Source organism: Podarcis filfolensis (genome assembly GCF_964270895.1).
Source record: "Podarcis filfolensis genome assembly, chromosome: 6".
NCBI classification, from domain to species: Eukaryota; Metazoa; Chordata; class Lepidosauria; order Squamata; family Lacertidae; genus Podarcis; species Podarcis filfolensis.
In genome coordinates, this window is record NC_139609.1 from 46,919,028 (window position 1) to 46,936,202 (window position 17,175).

Sequence of the window (17,175 nt, forward strand, 5' to 3'; positions counted from 1 at the left end):
GCACAAGGCAGTTATTATCACAGCATGTTCTGCTTTGAGATAATCTGCCAAGCTGATCAATAATAAACCAGCACCGACAAAGAGATGCTGTTGTTGAGAACCAGAATGAGCAACTACGGAATTCAGAGCTGACCTTCAATGCTCTAAGGCAGCTTCCTATATCCCTTCCCACACCTGTCCCTCAGGGGCTCCACAGCTGAGCACAACTTCAAAATTCTCTCTGCTCCAAGGCCAGACAGGTTACCTTGTCACATGCTTCTTTGTTTATTGCATTTAGTTCACACTTCTTTCTCCAAGGAGCTCAAGGTGGTATCCATGGTTCTCCCCACTCTTATCTAACCCCCCACAACAAGCCTGTGAGGTAGATTAGACTGAGAGGCCCAAGTGACTACATGCCCAAGTGGGGATTTGAACCCTGGTCTCCCAGGGCCTAGTCCAGCACTCTAACCACTACACCAGACGGGCTCTTAAAGTCACTGTGTTGACCAAAGAGTTGACTGATTTGGGTGCACTGGAGGGATCATAATGTGTGGCTTGAAACACAGGTGCCTCTGATTCAAGCTTTGCAGGGTGGGAGATTGGACAGCTACTTAAGTCACTTGGTTTTGTTGCCCTGCTGCTCTCATAGTTAGTAACCTTTCCCCAATGCCTAACCTGAATATCTTCCTTTAACTTAAGCCTTGTAAGTCCATCATCTGCTCTCCCAGTCTGGAAGCAGAGAACAATGCTCACTTGTCTTCTTCTGGCAGCTTTTCAAATATTTGGAGGTGGTTACCAAATCTCTCTATCTTTCTCATCCCAGTACACACAATAGCTGGTTTCCTCATTGAGCAGCAAAGGATGATTTATCAGCACAAAGTAAAATACATGAAACAGTTTCCCGAGCAAGAGTAGGGTAATATCGTTGGTAGGGTTGATGAAAGTGGCAGAGGGCATCCCCCATTTTTTTGCTCAGGAACAAGTCCCACTGTATTCAGTGCAAGTGGTGTGCAACTAGCTAAACCAAGCATGCTATCTCTGGCAAATGGGGCGAGATTCAGACCCTGCCAAAGGAAACCCTGACCTGCTTTTTGCAGAAAGGCATGTGCCAAGTGATGTTTACTTTCTTCATTTCTTAGGGGCTGCATAGCTACCAGAATACCAAGTGGCAAGACCATTGTACTAGTGGGGGAATTTTGCTCCTGATAATCACTGAAGCCATGTACACTTAAAATGCAGCTACTGTATATTATTTTTCTCCATTTGAATCCAAGAAAATGCATCAAAATATACTATTTCCTAAGAAAGATGATAGGCTATGGATTGTGGCTGACGTCACATGTTTGCTTCTTCCCATACCGGTGGTGGGAGCACACTGGATGCAGAGTAAATGGGAAGGTGTACATTCAATGATAGTTTACAGAATAGCAGGGGAGACTGGACTATGAGATGGTTGCTTTAACATCCCCTCTCTTTTGAAAAAGTGTCTTAGGCTATGGTCTGAAGGTACACAAGGAGACTACCTTACTGAAGCTTAGCAGAGTTGTGTCTGATCTATACTTGGATGGGGACTTTACCCATGGGCAGCACCAGAAGGGGACAGTGGGGCATGGGCCAAAGAAAGAGCCCCTTTTCTTTTTTCTGGACTCTTTCCAAGCCATTAACGAGGTGCTGGAAAGTCAAGATGCAGTTCTGTGAGCTGCATAACAACCTGATGCACAATGGAGCAAAGAGGCAGCAAGTAAAAACAATCCTCTTAAGTTGCTAAAATGCTCTGGAATTGCTCCATTTGCATAGCTGCTGGTGCATGGCAACCCTCCAATTAATGGGCTTGATCATCCACCAGGCTTATTACCCAGGAGGGAGGCGTGCCCAAATACACCTTGGCTCTTCGGATTTCACATTTTGCCTTCCTGCATTCCTCAGAGAAGGAACAAGTCCACGGAGCCTCTGCTTACAGCAAACAAATCAAGGCGCTGATCAGCAAAGTCGCTTCCCCACACCACCAAAATGAATGCTGCTCTGGCTGTGACCTTTTGTCTCTTGGTCGCTTTGGAACCTGTGAACTGCCAAAGAGGTAACAGATTTCTTTTTTGGCAGATGCTGATTCTTCTTCACCTTTCCCAGCTGATATTTGACCTCTTTTGTTTTGACATTTATTCTGCTTCTACAGTATATACTTGAATTTATGCCCAAAGTTTGTTTGCTTTCTATTATAACAATTATGACACCATGAAACCAACACCAGCATTGCTTAATGCTAGTCGTGTTTATTTGGACAAAATCTTCCATTGCTACATTCACTGGCCTGCTTTATTTCCTCCTTCATCATAGGCTTTTGATTTTTTTAAAAAAAATCTGAATGTGCATAGCTGTCTCTTCACCCATATTCCCCTCATCTCATCTCTTTCCATCTCTTTCATCCATCCTTCTCCTTCACTGTGGAAAAATAGAATTTGCAGAGTTTTCTTCCCTTCCTTTAGTTTACCACTGAATTTCCACAGCCAGCCTCCACTCCACTGGAGTTTGGGGAAGCTGCTAGGGCACAACAGACCATGACTTCTGGGCAGGCATGAGCTAAGATGTCTCTGTTAAGTAAACCAAAAGGAACTGTGGTTGTCCAGCATGAACTAATGAAGTAACGCTGGAGCATTCAGACAGCCTTATGTCCCTGGGCATGGTCTGAGGAGGGCACATGATGCAGCCACCTGCTGAACATAAGCAGCAGTTGCGGCCAGTGTCATGGGGGGGGGGGGCAGAGCTGCAAAGCTACCCTCCCACACTGGGCTCACTATAGCTGGGCTGGGGTGGAGCAGGGTGATGGCGAGGTCAGAGCTGTTTCAGCACAGCTGTGGGAGTGCCAGATTATTTCCACTGCCATTTTTGTTTGGTCACTTGCTCTGTGCATTTGTCAAGCAAGCTGAATCTCCAGGGGTGAGGCTGCTTTGCGACACAGGTGAACAATACACCACCAATGCTTGTCCTCTTCACCCATGCCTGACCTCCCTGGCACCTTTGAATAGCAGCACCCTTCATGTTAAGTGCAAAATTAAGATGGGAGGAATTTTTAAAAATCCCAAAAACCTGCAGGAAGAGTATTCCCAACATCAACATGGGCAGACTTCTGTTCACTTCTATTTTGCACTGCTGAGTGGAATGTAAGGATCCTGGCAAATACTTCTGAGGGGGGAAAAATCTGCAGATATGTTCCACCTGACCATGGAAGCTCTCTTCTTTCCAGCTCTGATGCATATGTGGGCTCCTTTGGGAGGGAAGGTGGGATACAAAATTAATCAACAAATAAATGCATACGCAAATCAAGAAGGATGCCACACACTATAAAAGATGTAAGCCAGAAACATCAACTGCAATGATGTATGAAAACTTTTTGCAGACACCATGTCCTGTCCAATGAAACAGTTAGAATGAAACTGTGGAGTAAGACATCTTGCACTGAACACAGCCAGGCTGCAGTCTTTGTGCAGGATGTGTCCAAGCAGCAGTTTCCCATGCAGCTGGCTGGCTGTGTGGTTGAGCTCCAAACTGGAAAGGCAGGGCGTTTTCCTGCTACAAAGAACTGCAAGATTGCACAGGCTGTGGCTCATTAGTACTTCCACAATCTAATAGTCAGACTATGTCATCCATGCTGGCCTTGGCAGGGCTTCTAAAGTCCTCTTTGGCTGGGAGGAATGTGGCACAGATTTTGGCCGGCCTGCAGATGCTAAAGCAGCACATCACATAGCTTTGTTTATTGCACTTTTTCACCTACCTTCATCATGCATTCTTTGCATTCTTTGCCTTGTAAATGCTGTTTCATTGAGTAGGTGGGCTGACAGGGCTGAAAGTGCCAACCCTTAAAAGGACTATTTACCTGTGTGCACTAATCAAGTAGAAGGCAGGTAGCTGCAGAGCCCACACTGCAGGGCACATGGCAGAGCTGTCATTCTCTGGTTTGCAACTCAGGAAGTTTTTCAGCTGTATTTTTGCTAGAGTTGTGCTAAATTTACAAAAGGTTCTCTTAAAAAAATAAATAAATGAGGCAGTCTATCACAAATGGCATTTCATTACTCTCTCCCTCCCTTGCCACACCCCATGCCTGCTCCAATGTGCTGCTGCTTTTTCATTATGGCATTTCTGTGACTTTTTTTATTGTATGATCCATTCCAGTTAGGGATCACACTGTGATATGATGAAACCATGGTGCCACATAGCCAATCAGATTTAGCTACAGGACAGTGTCACTGAGAGCAAATGGATCCCTCTCATTGTCCTCACTCAGAAGGAGACAGGAGAAGTTTTCCTGTTGCACAGATTGCTAGGGAACACCCTCTGTCCTGCTCTACCATGATGTCAGTTTCATTCATAGCATCACCAGGAAAGCACACAGCAAATTTTCACTTTCTAATCAGACCTAGTTGCACATACTGGTAACTAGTTGGGGAAAATGAGGGTGGCCATGTCCATGCAGATGCCTATGCAGATGTACATCTAAATGCATTCTCCATCAGCATTCTGGTCTGTTGCACATGTCTGGGTGAGAGAAAGGAATTCTGGATTTGCTTTGCCAATGGCGACATGTTCCTCATCTTTCTAGGCCACCCCTCGCAGATAGTTTGTCACTCTTTCCCAAAGATATGTGGGAAATGGCCAAAAAATGGACCTGATTCACAATAAACTTTCATAAAAGCACCCCTCATTTCTGTTCTATATTTCCCCCTGCCCAAGAAGTCTTTTGCTATTGTAAACTATGAGACCTCATTCCCTCCCTGTTTTCTGTTTTCCTCATGTTTGTCTGCTGCTACCTTGGGACATTGTGGGAAAAGTAAATGGTGGGTGGGGGCAGGGGCATGTTATCCAGGACTGGCATCAGTAGCGAGTCCTGCAAGGAAACAGCTGCCCAAGGATACCAGGTGCTGACACTAACTTGGTACCGTCTGCCAGTCACATAGCTGTTAAACGTATATGGGCTCTGCTAGAAGCTGGCAATCCTTAAGGTGCATTTACTCAAAACCCAACTGTTGTCCTACAAGCACCTCTGACACAGTGCACCTTTTCCTTTCCTGTTGAACATTATCTGGACATTAATGGATGATCTGTTAGAACTGCTGGGAGACAAAACAAGAGGGTAGGATTTCTGTAGGATGGTGGTGAGTGACGAATGCCTCCAGTGCCCTTTGATTTAATTCCAATTTTAATTCTGCATAAGGTGGCCAGATGCCAAGGAGAAGAGCTTCCTTTATTGCAATGCATGTGTCAGTCAAAGGGCAGAATGATGTTCTTCTACTTTCTAAAGGAAGGCAAGATGTAAAATGGCAGGAGAGACCTTTGGACTGTCTTTCATCAGCTGCTGTAGTCCAGCATTAACCAAGGGAGATCACCAGTCCTCACGTAGCCCTGTTTGGAGCTTTGAACCTCCTCCCATGGAGAATTCCACAGATGTTTGAGGACTACTGAGCAACTAGGCTTCTGGAATCTGATTTCAAACATGGGAGGGGAGGCCTTTGCCACTTCAGAAGGTATTGACTTAACTGAGCATTCAAAGCTCAGCAGTTCCAAACTGAGGAGAGTCAAGTGAGTTCTGTAAGGAGATGTTTGCAAATTTTAGTTTCAGTTGAACATTCCAGTCTGGGAACATTGGCCCCACTTTTGACAGGCCTATTGTGTACCAAGTCACCATCCTCCTCTTTGGAACGACCTAACAATTAGTGACAGATTACAGCATGAGGAGAACACAGTCTGATTTCTATTCAGGGTGAGGCAAAGGTTGGGCATTTTCTGTTCCAGGAAAGTGGTTTTGAGAGGGCAGCAAAACATGAATGGGGTGGGACAGGTAGTCATAAGAAGCTTGCGAAAGGGCCACCCGCCCTCTTAGAGAAGAAAGTGTTTGTCAACACTGGCAGGGCCGCGGTTTTACCGTAACACGGAATGCAAAACACTTCCTTTTGGCAGAAAATTCTAGAGGAGGGATTACTTCCCTACCTCCGATCTTTTTATTTTCCTTCTGTGGCTGGATGGCTGCTTACCTGGGATATTGTAGTCTTACACTGGCCCCATCTGCATGAACAATCATGGGGTGGAAATCAACTTTGAGCTATGATGAATGTTCCAACTGCGCAAGCATTGCAGCTTGCCAGGGTGAATGATCTGCCCTCTCTTTCCCCTGTGTGCTATTCTGGGAGATTCTCCCAACACCCTTTAGCCAATTTCGGGGGGCACATATAGGGAAGAGGGGACAAGCAGGGCTTCTGATCATGGGGCTCGTTCGATGAATCTCACCCATAGCTTCCTCCAAAGACTTCTGAGAACTGTAGTTTGTTAAGGGTGATGAGAGTTGTTCGGAGACACCTAATCACAAAGATACAGTTCCCAGAGTTCCCTGGGAAGAGGAATTGGCTACTAAACCACTCTGAGAACTGTAGCTCTGTGAGGGGAATAGAGGCTTCCTAACATCAGAAGGTCAGAGGTTCGAATCCCTGCGATGGGGTGAGCTCCCTTTGCTCGGTCCCTGCTCCTGCCAACCTAGCAGTTAGAAAGCACGTCAAAGTGCAAGTAGATAAATAGGTACCAATCCGGCAGGAAGGTAAACAGCATTTCCGTGTGCTGCTCTGGTTCACCAGAAGCGGCTTAGTCATGCTGGCCACATGACCCGGAAGCTGTACACTGGCTCCCTCGGCCAATAAAGCGAGATGAGCACCGCAACCCCAGAGTTGGCCACGACTGGACCTAATGGTCAGGGGTCCCTTTACCTTTAACAACTCTCAGCAATGTTAAGAAACCGCAGTTCCAAGGATTGGGAATTGGTATGGTGTTGTTTTAAATGCACAGATCAGATGGGGCCATGGGAGCTGGATTGCCATTGCTCAAAACGCTAGATTAGATTACCTTTAAGGTAACTTCTTTGATTTATTTATGTGAAATAATTTCTATGGCCAACACTGAAGGCCAGCCAGGATTTTTATTTATTTATTTTTTAAAGTAGATTTTGCTCCTGCACAAATTCTCCCACAAGGCACTTCACACCGAAAGTGAAGAAAAGCCAAATGAACACAATGTGTGCTGGGGTCCTTGCTTGCACTCTGCGTTGGTGCTGCTCCACCCTCAGGCAGCAAGCGCTGAAGCAAGATTCAACTGCCCATCAACTGTTCCTGTGCATGGAGTTGGTGGGGATGACCTTGTCCTTCCTCTTAATCAACAAAGTACAGTACCTTGGGTCAGCCTGACTCTTACATACTTAAATCAGGGGGATGTAAATTTGGCTTTCCCCATGAAAGTTTGACCCAAGAGAATTTATTTAACACTCCCCGCCCCCCAAATAAATGCTTTTAGTTCTACTTAATATCAGAACTATTGGGGGAAGGCTGAGCAGGGGGGGAAAGAACAAACACCTCACAGGTTGATTCAGAATTAATAACCAGGTTTCTGAATGAGCATGATACCTGGTGGGAGATGAGACGTGACTGCTTTCTGAGAGATCTCTGCCAGCTAAGAGTATGAATTGCATGTTGCCACGGCATTCCCCATATTCAATTGCCTCGGGACTTGTCTAGGGTGTGAAAATATAACAAGGGGAAGAAATGCATCTATGGCAGAGGAAGCATAGATTGTAATCTTTTTGATTTATGCACATGTACTGCTATTTAGATACTGCTACTTCTATTTAATTTGATTAGGCAGCAGCAGTAAGTTTGTCACTAAACAGAAACGGACCCTGCCCAGATAAATTACAGTTGGGAACATAAGAAGCTGCATTATAGCAAGCCAGGCCAATATTGGCTCAGTATTGCCTACACTGAAAATGGGGAGTCTTTTTCAACCCAGGGGGCATGTTTCTTTCTGGCCAACCTTGCAGGGCCCACATGGTGAGTGAGGATTTAAAGTGGCTTGGACAAATTCATGGAGTAGAAGGCTAGCAATGCGTCCTAGCCATAATGTCTATGCTCTCTGCCTTCATGGTTGGAGGCTGTAGTGCTTCTGAAGACCAGTTGCTGGAAGCCACGGGTGATGTTGTGCTCAAGTATTTCACACAGGAGGGTGGAACACAGGGCTGGTGGGGGAGATGGCCTGGGGAGAGAAGGCCAGAGAAAGAGGTTCAGAGGGCCACCTTGGTCCTGAGGTTTCCAACCCCCTACTCTACACTGGCTGGCAGGGATTCTGCACTGTTTCAGATCTTGCACTGTTTCAGTAATTGTACTAAAGATCTTCTGCATGCAGAACAGATGTTCCTTCAGTCAACTATGAACCCTTCCCACCAAGTTGGTGAGCATAGTGTTGCATGCCTAATACAGAACTAGCTAGACTACCAGTACTGGGAGCCACAATAAACTTGTTTTCATCCCTTTTCTTGACAGTTCAGCGAAGCCTCCAGCCATGGGTGCAGGGCACCATTGCAGTTACTGTCTTCTTGGTTTTGGCAATGGTTGCCTTTGTTGTCAATAGGTTATGGTGCCAGGACAACAAGTAAGTACCACCACCACTGTCATTATTCCAGCCAAAGATGGTTGTATGGCTTCTGTGTTGATGTATCGGGCTGCTTTGGGACAAAACGAGATGCGATGTCAGTAGATACCTGACTGGATTGCACCCTTTTAAAAATATGTAAAGCAAGTGCATTTACCCCTCTCCCCTCAAAAAAAAAAAAAAAATGGGTTGGGACTGCAGTGCTGGTGGAGTAGGGTTGAAATCTTCCTTCTACTGTCCCCACTATGTTTAAATCACACCAACATTTATATTGGTTCTTTTGGGAGGAAGGATGAGACGAAAAGGTAATAAATAAATTACAGTCAAATGTTTCCTTCCTTAAGTACCCCTTACCAGTCTGTCTGTATACTGAGATATTCCTCTGACACTTTTCTTCAGTCGCCCATGGCATCCAAGCTGAGGTGGGCAGTTACGTGGGAGAAATACTTTCAAGTGATGGCCCCTGGCCTGTGAGACGCCCTCCCCAGAGAAGGAAAAATCTTTTCTACTTTGCAAGCCTTTTTAACCTTGATGTGTTCTTATACTGATGATAGTGTGTTTTCATTGCTGTGCCTTATTGTGATAGCTGCTAGACTTTTATTGTTGTTTATCACTATTTTATTATAATGGGGGTGCTTTTGGGTCCTGAAGGCACAGGTTATAAATCTGAGAGAGAGAGAGAGAGAGAGAGAGAGAGAGAGAGAAGGGAGGAAAGAAAGAAGGAGAGGCATTCAAGTGTAGGATCTATGTGATTGAATTGAACACAAGACCTATCCTTCTGGTCTCCTAGTGTACCTTCTGATTATTTCCACAGTGATTCCCTTGAGGAGAAAAACAAAGCAATCTCCATGAGCAGCAACAAAGAAGAGATGCCCATTTCAAATGGGTCAGAAGGGAGGTATTCAACAACTGCAGCGGACTTCAGGTTAGTTTCATATTTATATATATCAAAAAAGCATAACTAACTAAAAGCGGGATTCAGATTACTCCTTTCCCACATTTACAGATTGCATGAGGAGAGGCCACAGGGTCACCAGAGTGAACTCCTCCACCACCAATGCATGCAGCAGCCACACCCTCTCTCTCCACCTGTACATTTTAACAGCATGTAAAAGGGGTCTATGCACACGCTCATCACCTTCCATTTGCATGGAGCCTTTCCATAGCAGACCGTGCTCACGGCAGTTCATGGCATCAGAAAGCTTGCATAATTCACTCCCAGTTACAAGATGTAACGTCTTGCGAATAGACATGAAAAACTGCCTCTAAAAATGCTCCCCACCTTTCCACTCCGAGGTGCCACCCATTCCCATCGTGCTGCTGAAATCTCTCCACTGATCCTAATTATAACCCTCTTGGCTCACATCTGAGCACCTCCTTGGTGTTGACAACTCTCCTTTCCCTTAGTTCCATGAAGCTCTCAATGGAGGTTTCTGTGTGAGGCCATCTTCGTCCCCTTGCACCTAGTGTGGTGCCATAGCATGACACAAGGAGTACTGGGAAACACAGGATGTTTCCCAGGGTCTCTGGTTTCTGGGATACTAAAGGACCACCTTCCCCTACATAGACCCAGTAATCATTAAGCTCATCAGAGGAAACCTTGCTAATTACACTGTGTCTTACTGAGTGTCGTGCGGCAAGTGGAAGTGGCCCTCCCCATGCTGGTGTCTGCCTCTGAACATCCTCCCCACTATTATTCAGAAGACACAGGCTTCCACTGTTTAATAAAAGCTATTTTGTTGTTCAGGCTTTCTTGGAACTCTAGCACTGTACCCTTCTGCCCTATTATCTCTGTGTTGGTTTAATATGTATTTTACTTCTGCAAACCACTCTGAGAGTTCTTTTAATTAAAGAACATTATGTTAAAAAAGAAAATCCCCACGTGTCACTGCTTTGTCTTTCAAAACTGTGGCCTCCTCTACCCTGCAAATCTGAAACAGCTCTGTAATCCATGTTGCCTTTCCCAATAACAAATCACCACACCTTTCCTCATTCTCTTGTTTCCTTGACACGTGCCCTGCCAGTTTCAAGAACATGGAAGGAAAGCACATAGTATCAGCCACTGCTGACTCATTTTCTCTCTCTTTGTAGCCTGACTCCATTGGTTGACTCTGGATATCTGAAAAGAGCTTGAATAGCTTGGGGTGCAATAGGGGTGCCGTAGGCCACACTGGAAGTGGAATCCCAAAATGCATTGCTTGGCCTATGAGCCTCTTGTTTGACAGCCCTGCATTGGAACCATTGTTTCTAAAAAAGGATGAGTGTGCATAGCCATCCTTAGTGCATCTGTGCATCAGGCTTCAATTTCATAAAACAGATGCTTCAAACATCATGAAAACCACTTTTACTTGGCTCTGACTTGAGATGTAACAGTTACTTCAGGGGTTCAAATCCCTGCTCTGCTAGAAAATTTAACTGTGTGAACTTGGGTCTGCTGGGATCTTTCAGCCTGACTGCACAAAATTAGGATAAAAATAAGGAAAAAGAACCATGCGTACTCTGCCATTCTCCTTGGAAGCTGGGTATGATGCTGTGATGGGATGATGAGCTGCTTGGGCGTAAAATCCTGATCCCTCAGAGTTTGGCTAAGTTCCCAAACCTCTGTCTGTGATGGAGCTCCTTAAGCGTGGCTCCATCAATCGCTCGTTGAATCGGACAGTGGGCGTTTACGGAACTTCTTCCAGCATAAAAGCTCCTTAACGGAAACACGTCTTCTGGACTCTCGGCGTGACAGTTTCCGCCGAGGAGTGGGTGTTCCTACGGGAGGTCCTGAAACCCCCCCACTGTTCTCGCTTGAAGTATCTCTGAGCTCTCCCTCCGACTCACTTTCCCTTGGAACTCCACTTCTCCCCCTGCTGGTCCCCTCCTCCGCTGAGTGGTCTCTCTCACCCTCCATGAGCCCTTTCACCTCCTTCGTCTCAGATGACAGTTCCCTGACAGATGCAGTGAAGTATATAAATAATATGTGTTTTCTGTCCCTTAATATTTCAGGAGTGAAGAAGGCCCGCACGTTTATGAAAACAAAGTCGAGTTGGAGTGCAGAAACACAACTGAATGTCATAGTGAAAACAATATTCAAGTTCTTACCACTTGCATGTAGCATCTTTATCACCATCATCCTCACTTCTTGGTCTTTTCTTATCCTGCCCATATTATAGACTCCATACAAGAGACCAGTTCTGCACATCAGTTGTTGTGCATGGATTTAATCACTTTACTACAAGGCATTGGCTGCTGGCTGAGTGAAGCCCATGTTTTATTTCTTTTTATGTTAAAACTTTTCCACACCAGATTTCATGTTGCTGTTATAGTCCTGTGTTAAGTTTTGAGGTCATCTGTGTACCTCTCTGGGGGGTGGAATAAACTGGCACACCATGTCGAGTCCAACATCAGAATCTTTACCAAAGCTGATTGCTAGTATCATTCCATAATCACCACAGACATTTGGGGGGGGGGGCTGAAACCAAGTCTCTTGCACTAGGCCCTGGATCTTCTGTCCCTCTCCCTTTTGAGGCCCCCCCCCCGCAAAAAACCCAAAAACCATTTAGCTTACAGGGCACCTAGTTGTGCTGCAAAGTCACTCACCATCATAATCTGCCCAGAAGATCCTGCCTGGAAACCCTTAGCACAAAGTAAAGGGCTGTGAAAACCAGTCTGAATTTGCATCTAACACATGCAAACTTCGTACAGACTTTTGCCCCAAGTCTTCTAAGTACCCAGCAATGCCCCTAAGATTAATTATTATTTCTTCTTAGCAGCTATTGCTGGATTGCCATAGACAGCAAACACAGACCTCTTTGAAAGTCCTTTATAGCCCACTGCTATGTCCCACCTGGAAATTTCTTGGTGAGAAACTACTCTTTCTTCACAATAAAGCATCTACATGGGAACAGTAAATAGGTATTATCAACTCAAGTCTGTAATGCTCCACCAGACTGCTTCATTTGATTCTTGCTCTGCTATGGAATTGCCACAAGGACACACCAGCTACTGTACTAGGGCATGAATAAAGCCTATGTGACTCAGATGCAAGCCTTAGATGTGAATGATCTGCTTTTCTTTCCATGTATGTATCAAATGAGCGGAGGATTTGTTACCTGCAAGTGAGTGTTGGCTGATACTTATTGATTTTTTTTTAAGTCAACAGTTTTATTGTGGGAACAAAATCCCAGGTATAATTTTCCAATGTAAAATGGATTACTGTGTGTATTTTTAATTGTTTAACTAATCAATAAAGATATTTTTAATTACAGTATGGGTGTTCAGCTAGTCACACCAGCTAGCCTGCAAAGCAGGATGTAACAAAATCCTGTGTTTCAAAAGTTCGCAGGATTTCTTTCACCATTTCTTCCCCAGTGATTCAAACCCAAACCTAGTTACTTTTCCTTCCTCAAATGACTACAGTGCTGGCAACCCTACCAGATCATTGCTCTTTGGGTTGTCTCTAGGTTATCCCATAGTATGGGTGAGTCTCTCTTCCTTAAGACCCGAGACTCTGTTGGTTCTGGCCACTGCTTCTATCCTTGTGTGAGGCTGGGAGAGAGGGCATATAGATGGAGATGATGGACAAGGCTGCTGCCCATTCATAATGGGGACTAGAAGTGTCCTTAAAGTCTCTTTCATTCAAATTTTGTGCAGCTCAAAATGCAGACAATGCATGCTAGAATATGGGAAAGAACGATTTCTAAAGTCAAAATCACATTGCATTTGAATTAATGATGTGGAATCTATTAAAAATTGTGTGTGTGGGGGGGGGCTTAAAATAGCTCAGGAACTACATTCCTGCTCTATCCACTCCTACACTATAGCCTTTTGAAGACACAGTATGTCCCATTTTATAGGAATGCATGACCAAGTTTCACCCTCAACTCATAGCCTGCAATTCAGCAAATTCTTCTTAAAGTGTGTGCTTAGCTGCACTCTGTTAGAATAGCCCTTCTGACTCCCCTGTCCTCCCTTTTGTTACAAAAGTAACACGGGATGATAGGTGAGAGCCAGAGTCAATTACTGCAAACAATTGATTTCTGTTTTGGCAATCGACACTTTTATGTAAGAAAAAATGTTTCCAATTGTCCTGGGTTCAAAGTTACACTTGGAAATGTTTCAATGGTGCACGCCAAAGCCTCAAAAACCCGACAAGCGGTAGATGGAAGAGAACTAGATGCTCTCAGTTGTTGATTTGGATGGGAGGGTAAACAAGGTCACATTTTCTTACATTCTATATATTATTGGTGGTGAACAAGGGTGAAAGGATCAGCCTATTTTCATTCCATGTCAGTTTTACACACACCAAATCATGGGTCCTTTGATTCAATTTTTGTGGATTTTTTTTAAAAAATGCATTTAAATTGCATCTGATAAATCTGATAAAAAACATACTTTTGCATTCTTTGCAGCCATAAAATGTGCATTTTGTGCACACTTTAAACACGAAACACATGCTTTTGGGCATATTTTTAGAGGGATCCAAAACTGCATCACACAATACAATGAAGCGCATAAGCCAACTGATAGTTGCATCCCAGTCTACTGTACATAATAAGTTTGCGACCAGGACATCTGTTTGGCTTGCTGCGAAAAGTGGGCAAAACAAATTTCTCCTCCATCCCTAGCAGCATGACTGACCTTTCCCCAGTCTCTGGAGTTTCTAACAGGCACTTTCTACTTGGCTGTTTATTAACCAGTTCTCCTATGTGAGAAGTTTATTGAACATATTATGCTCAAGGGCATACTAGACGTGACGCAGTCCTAGGACTAGAATTCCCAATCTTTTCTCTTGTCCAAAAATCAGCTGCAGGGACCCAAGATTTGCACCAGTACAAAGGAAATGGGTAACCCAGGGGCATAGCTAGCTGCTCCAGTACCTGGAGCTGCAGGAGTGGGGTGAGCTGCCCACGGGGGCACCGTGGTGATCCATGACGATCCGCCCAGGGAGGTGCCATGACGAGCTGCTCATGGCGGCTGCCTGTTTCGGGCAGTGTGGGGCCCTGAGCCACCGCGTCACTCCCAGGAGAAATGCGCGGCTCGGGTGCGCTGCAGGCCAGGTCCCGCGGTAAGTGCTGCCCCCCGCAGTGTGCCATTTTGTCACCCCCTCAGGCATGACACCCGGGGCGGGCTGCACCTTCCCGCACCTCCCTTCCTACGCCCCTGGGGTAACCTTGAGCTCCTATGGAAATCAGTCCCCAAATCTGCAAAGGGGAAAATATAGAGGCACTTCCTGTGTCTCTGTGTGATCTATATATCCGTATCTTCATTGTGAAATTGACAAAGGAAAAAAAAGGTTACCCCCCCACATGCTCTTTACCTAATTCAAACCAGTGAATTATGTGATATTTCATAAGCAATTTCAAAAAATCCACAAACTTTGTGCACATCCCTGCCAGTCAATATTGATGGCCTTATTCTCCACGAGCCTGTTCCTCTGGCATTCCACAGGCATGTTAAGATTTTTCAGCATTTTTCTGATGCTACTTTTAGTTTATTGATTTGATTTTTATTGTTCTAAACTGCTTTAATTGCCTTGGTGCTGTTTTGCCAAAAGGGACATACAAGTCTGTTAAACAAGCAAAAGAGTACTCTTCTCTAGCCCATGAAGTAGTTGGTTCTACTCTAGAGAAAGGAGCTGGGTAGACAAAGAGGATGCAAGTACCAAGGTGAGGTGGGATTTGCATCACAAATCATCAACTTTCATATATTTTTTAAAAATCCTTTCAGCAGCACCTTAGAAGTGTGCACTGAAGAAGTGTGCATGCACACGAAAGCTCATACCAATAACAAACTTATTTGGCCTCTAAGGTGCTACTGGAAGGAATTTTTAAATTTTGTTTTGACTACGGCAGACTAACACTGCTACCTACCTGTAACTTTCATATATTTAGTCAGTTATATACAGAAAATGAACTGTCACATGTAGCTATGAAAAAGCCACTCTGTAAAACTTTCTTAATTTTTTTGTAATCCTATGAGACAGAGTGGGAGGAAGTCCAAGGTTCATGGATGAAAAAACATAAATATAAAGAATATTGGGCGGCCCCACGACAACACCCAGAATCTTAAAAAGAGTGGGAGTGCTGCCCTCTAGAGGTCAGAAGGGCAACTGAAATATCAAGGGTGTTGATAGATAACATAGCTTATAAAAGTCACAGGACTGAGACTAGGTAACCCGAAATGACTGATCATATATATAGGTCAATGAGAAGGCAAACTGTGCGACGGGAAGCTAAGTAAGTGTGAAGTGGGAGTTGATTGTCTGAAAGCCACATGCATGAATTTTAACTAACCAGCCAAGGTATTTGGCTTCAGGATTGATCTCTCTATCACTGCTCTCTCGCCACAACACGTCTTTTGAGTGGGGGGTGATTCCATGCCATTCCCTCATGTGACTCCATTCCCAAGCATTTCAGAAAGTGGAAGCCAATGCTGCAATGCAGGTTAAGAACAATCAGAGTGGATCACGCAACATAGACACATTTACTTGGGGAGTTGGGAGAACTTGGCACATAACCGATTTTAGGCTCCTGAAGTCATTTAATGGCATTGGTCAGCAATTGCATACATATTGCTTTTCTTACATTTAGATGAAGATTTAAATAAAGAGGTCACAGACAGACTTGCTTGTAGAGTGGTACCTCAGGTTACATACACTTCAGGTTACATACACTTCAGGTTACAGACTCCGCTAACCCAAAAATAGTGCTTCAGGTTAAGAACTTTGCTTCAGGATGAGAACAGAAATTGTGCTCCAGCGGTGCAGCGGCAGCAGGAGGCCCTATTAGCTAAAGTGGTGCTTCAGGTTAAGAACAGTTTCAGGTTAAGAACGGACCTCCGGAACGAATTAAGTACTTAACCTGAGGTACCACTGTATGTTATATCGCAACTACAAATGCCAGTTGAGGACTGTAGCTGGAAGCAGTAAAAGACAGCAGAACTACATGGTGTGGCTGCGCCACACTCCTCTCACCCCAGTGCTGTGTACCAGTTACTGAGAAGAGAAAGGGAAGGCATGTGAGGTTGCAGCACTGAAGCCAATCCTATGTTCCTGATGCTGTGCTCACGGAAAGCCCACGCCCCTCCCGTTTCTTAACTCCCTTGCCCTTCCTCCTCTTGGTAACAGGCAGTGCTCCTTGGAGGGCAGGAGAGCCAGGCAGACCCATCCATGCAGCCCTGCCTGCTGCTACTGGTTGGAAGTAGGGATGAGGCAGTAATTTGCATTCTCAAGTGAACCCTCCTTACCCACACTTCCAGAAACAATGCCCGGACCAAAATGCAACTATCCTTTGAAATTCACACTTCTCCAAATTTTGCAAAGCAGTTCCCCGACCAGATAGCATACCTATAACAATGCTAGCTTAATTTTTTTTACCTTGCTTAATAGGAGAGAAATTGGTTTTCAGGGATAATTGGTGGTACAATATTGGGGCATTTTCTTTTTCTTTTCTCGAAGATGTCTTCTGCCATGGCTAGGATTTTACATGCTGCTATACCTTAAAGCAGCTGCCGTTTAGAACATCCCTCTTTTGTCCTCCACTGCAGTATTTGTAGACATAATAATAATAATAATAATAATAATAATAATAATATAATAGTGCAATAATAATTTATTTCTACCCTGCCCATCTGGCTGTTTCCCCAGCCACTCAGGGCGGCTTCCAACAAAAGATTAAAAATACATTAAAACATCAGTCATTAAAAGCTTCCCTAAACAGAGCTGCCTTCTAAATGTCAAATAGTTGTTTATTT

At 44.6% G+C, this 17,175-nt stretch overlaps 1 protein-coding gene across 1 annotated transcript; it reads left to right on the forward strand.

The window, feature by feature from the left end:
• The first annotated feature begins 1,862 nt into the window (after positions 1-1,862).
• On the forward strand, positions 1,863-12,688 carry PDZK1IP1 (PDZK1 interacting protein 1). The gene is made up of 4 exons (XM_083621083.1): positions 1,863-2,056; positions 8,328-8,436; positions 9,251-9,361; positions 11,428-12,688. The coding sequence occupies exons 1-4, from the start codon at positions 1,990-1,992 to the stop codon at positions 11,534-11,536; spliced, it is 396 nt and encodes a 131-aa protein (XP_083477209.1). The 5' UTR covers positions 1,863-1,989; the 3' UTR covers positions 11,537-12,688.
• The last annotated feature ends 4,487 nt before the right edge of the window (positions 12,689-17,175 follow it).

Bases quoted from the DNA above. Each gene is read 5' to 3' on its own strand.
- PDZK1IP1 (XM_083621083.1), top strand. From the start codon at position 1,990: ATGAATGCTGCTCTGGCTGTGACCTTTTGTCTCTTGGTCGCTTTGGAA. The intron at 2,057-8,327 runs GTAACAGATTTC...TTTTCTTGACAG, and splicing joins ACCTGTGAACTGCCAAAGAG to TTCAGCGAAGCCTCCAGCCA. The intron at 9,362-11,427 runs GTTAGTTTCATA...TTAATATTTCAG, and splicing joins ACAACTGCAGCGGACTTCAG to GAGTGAAGAAGGCCCGCACG.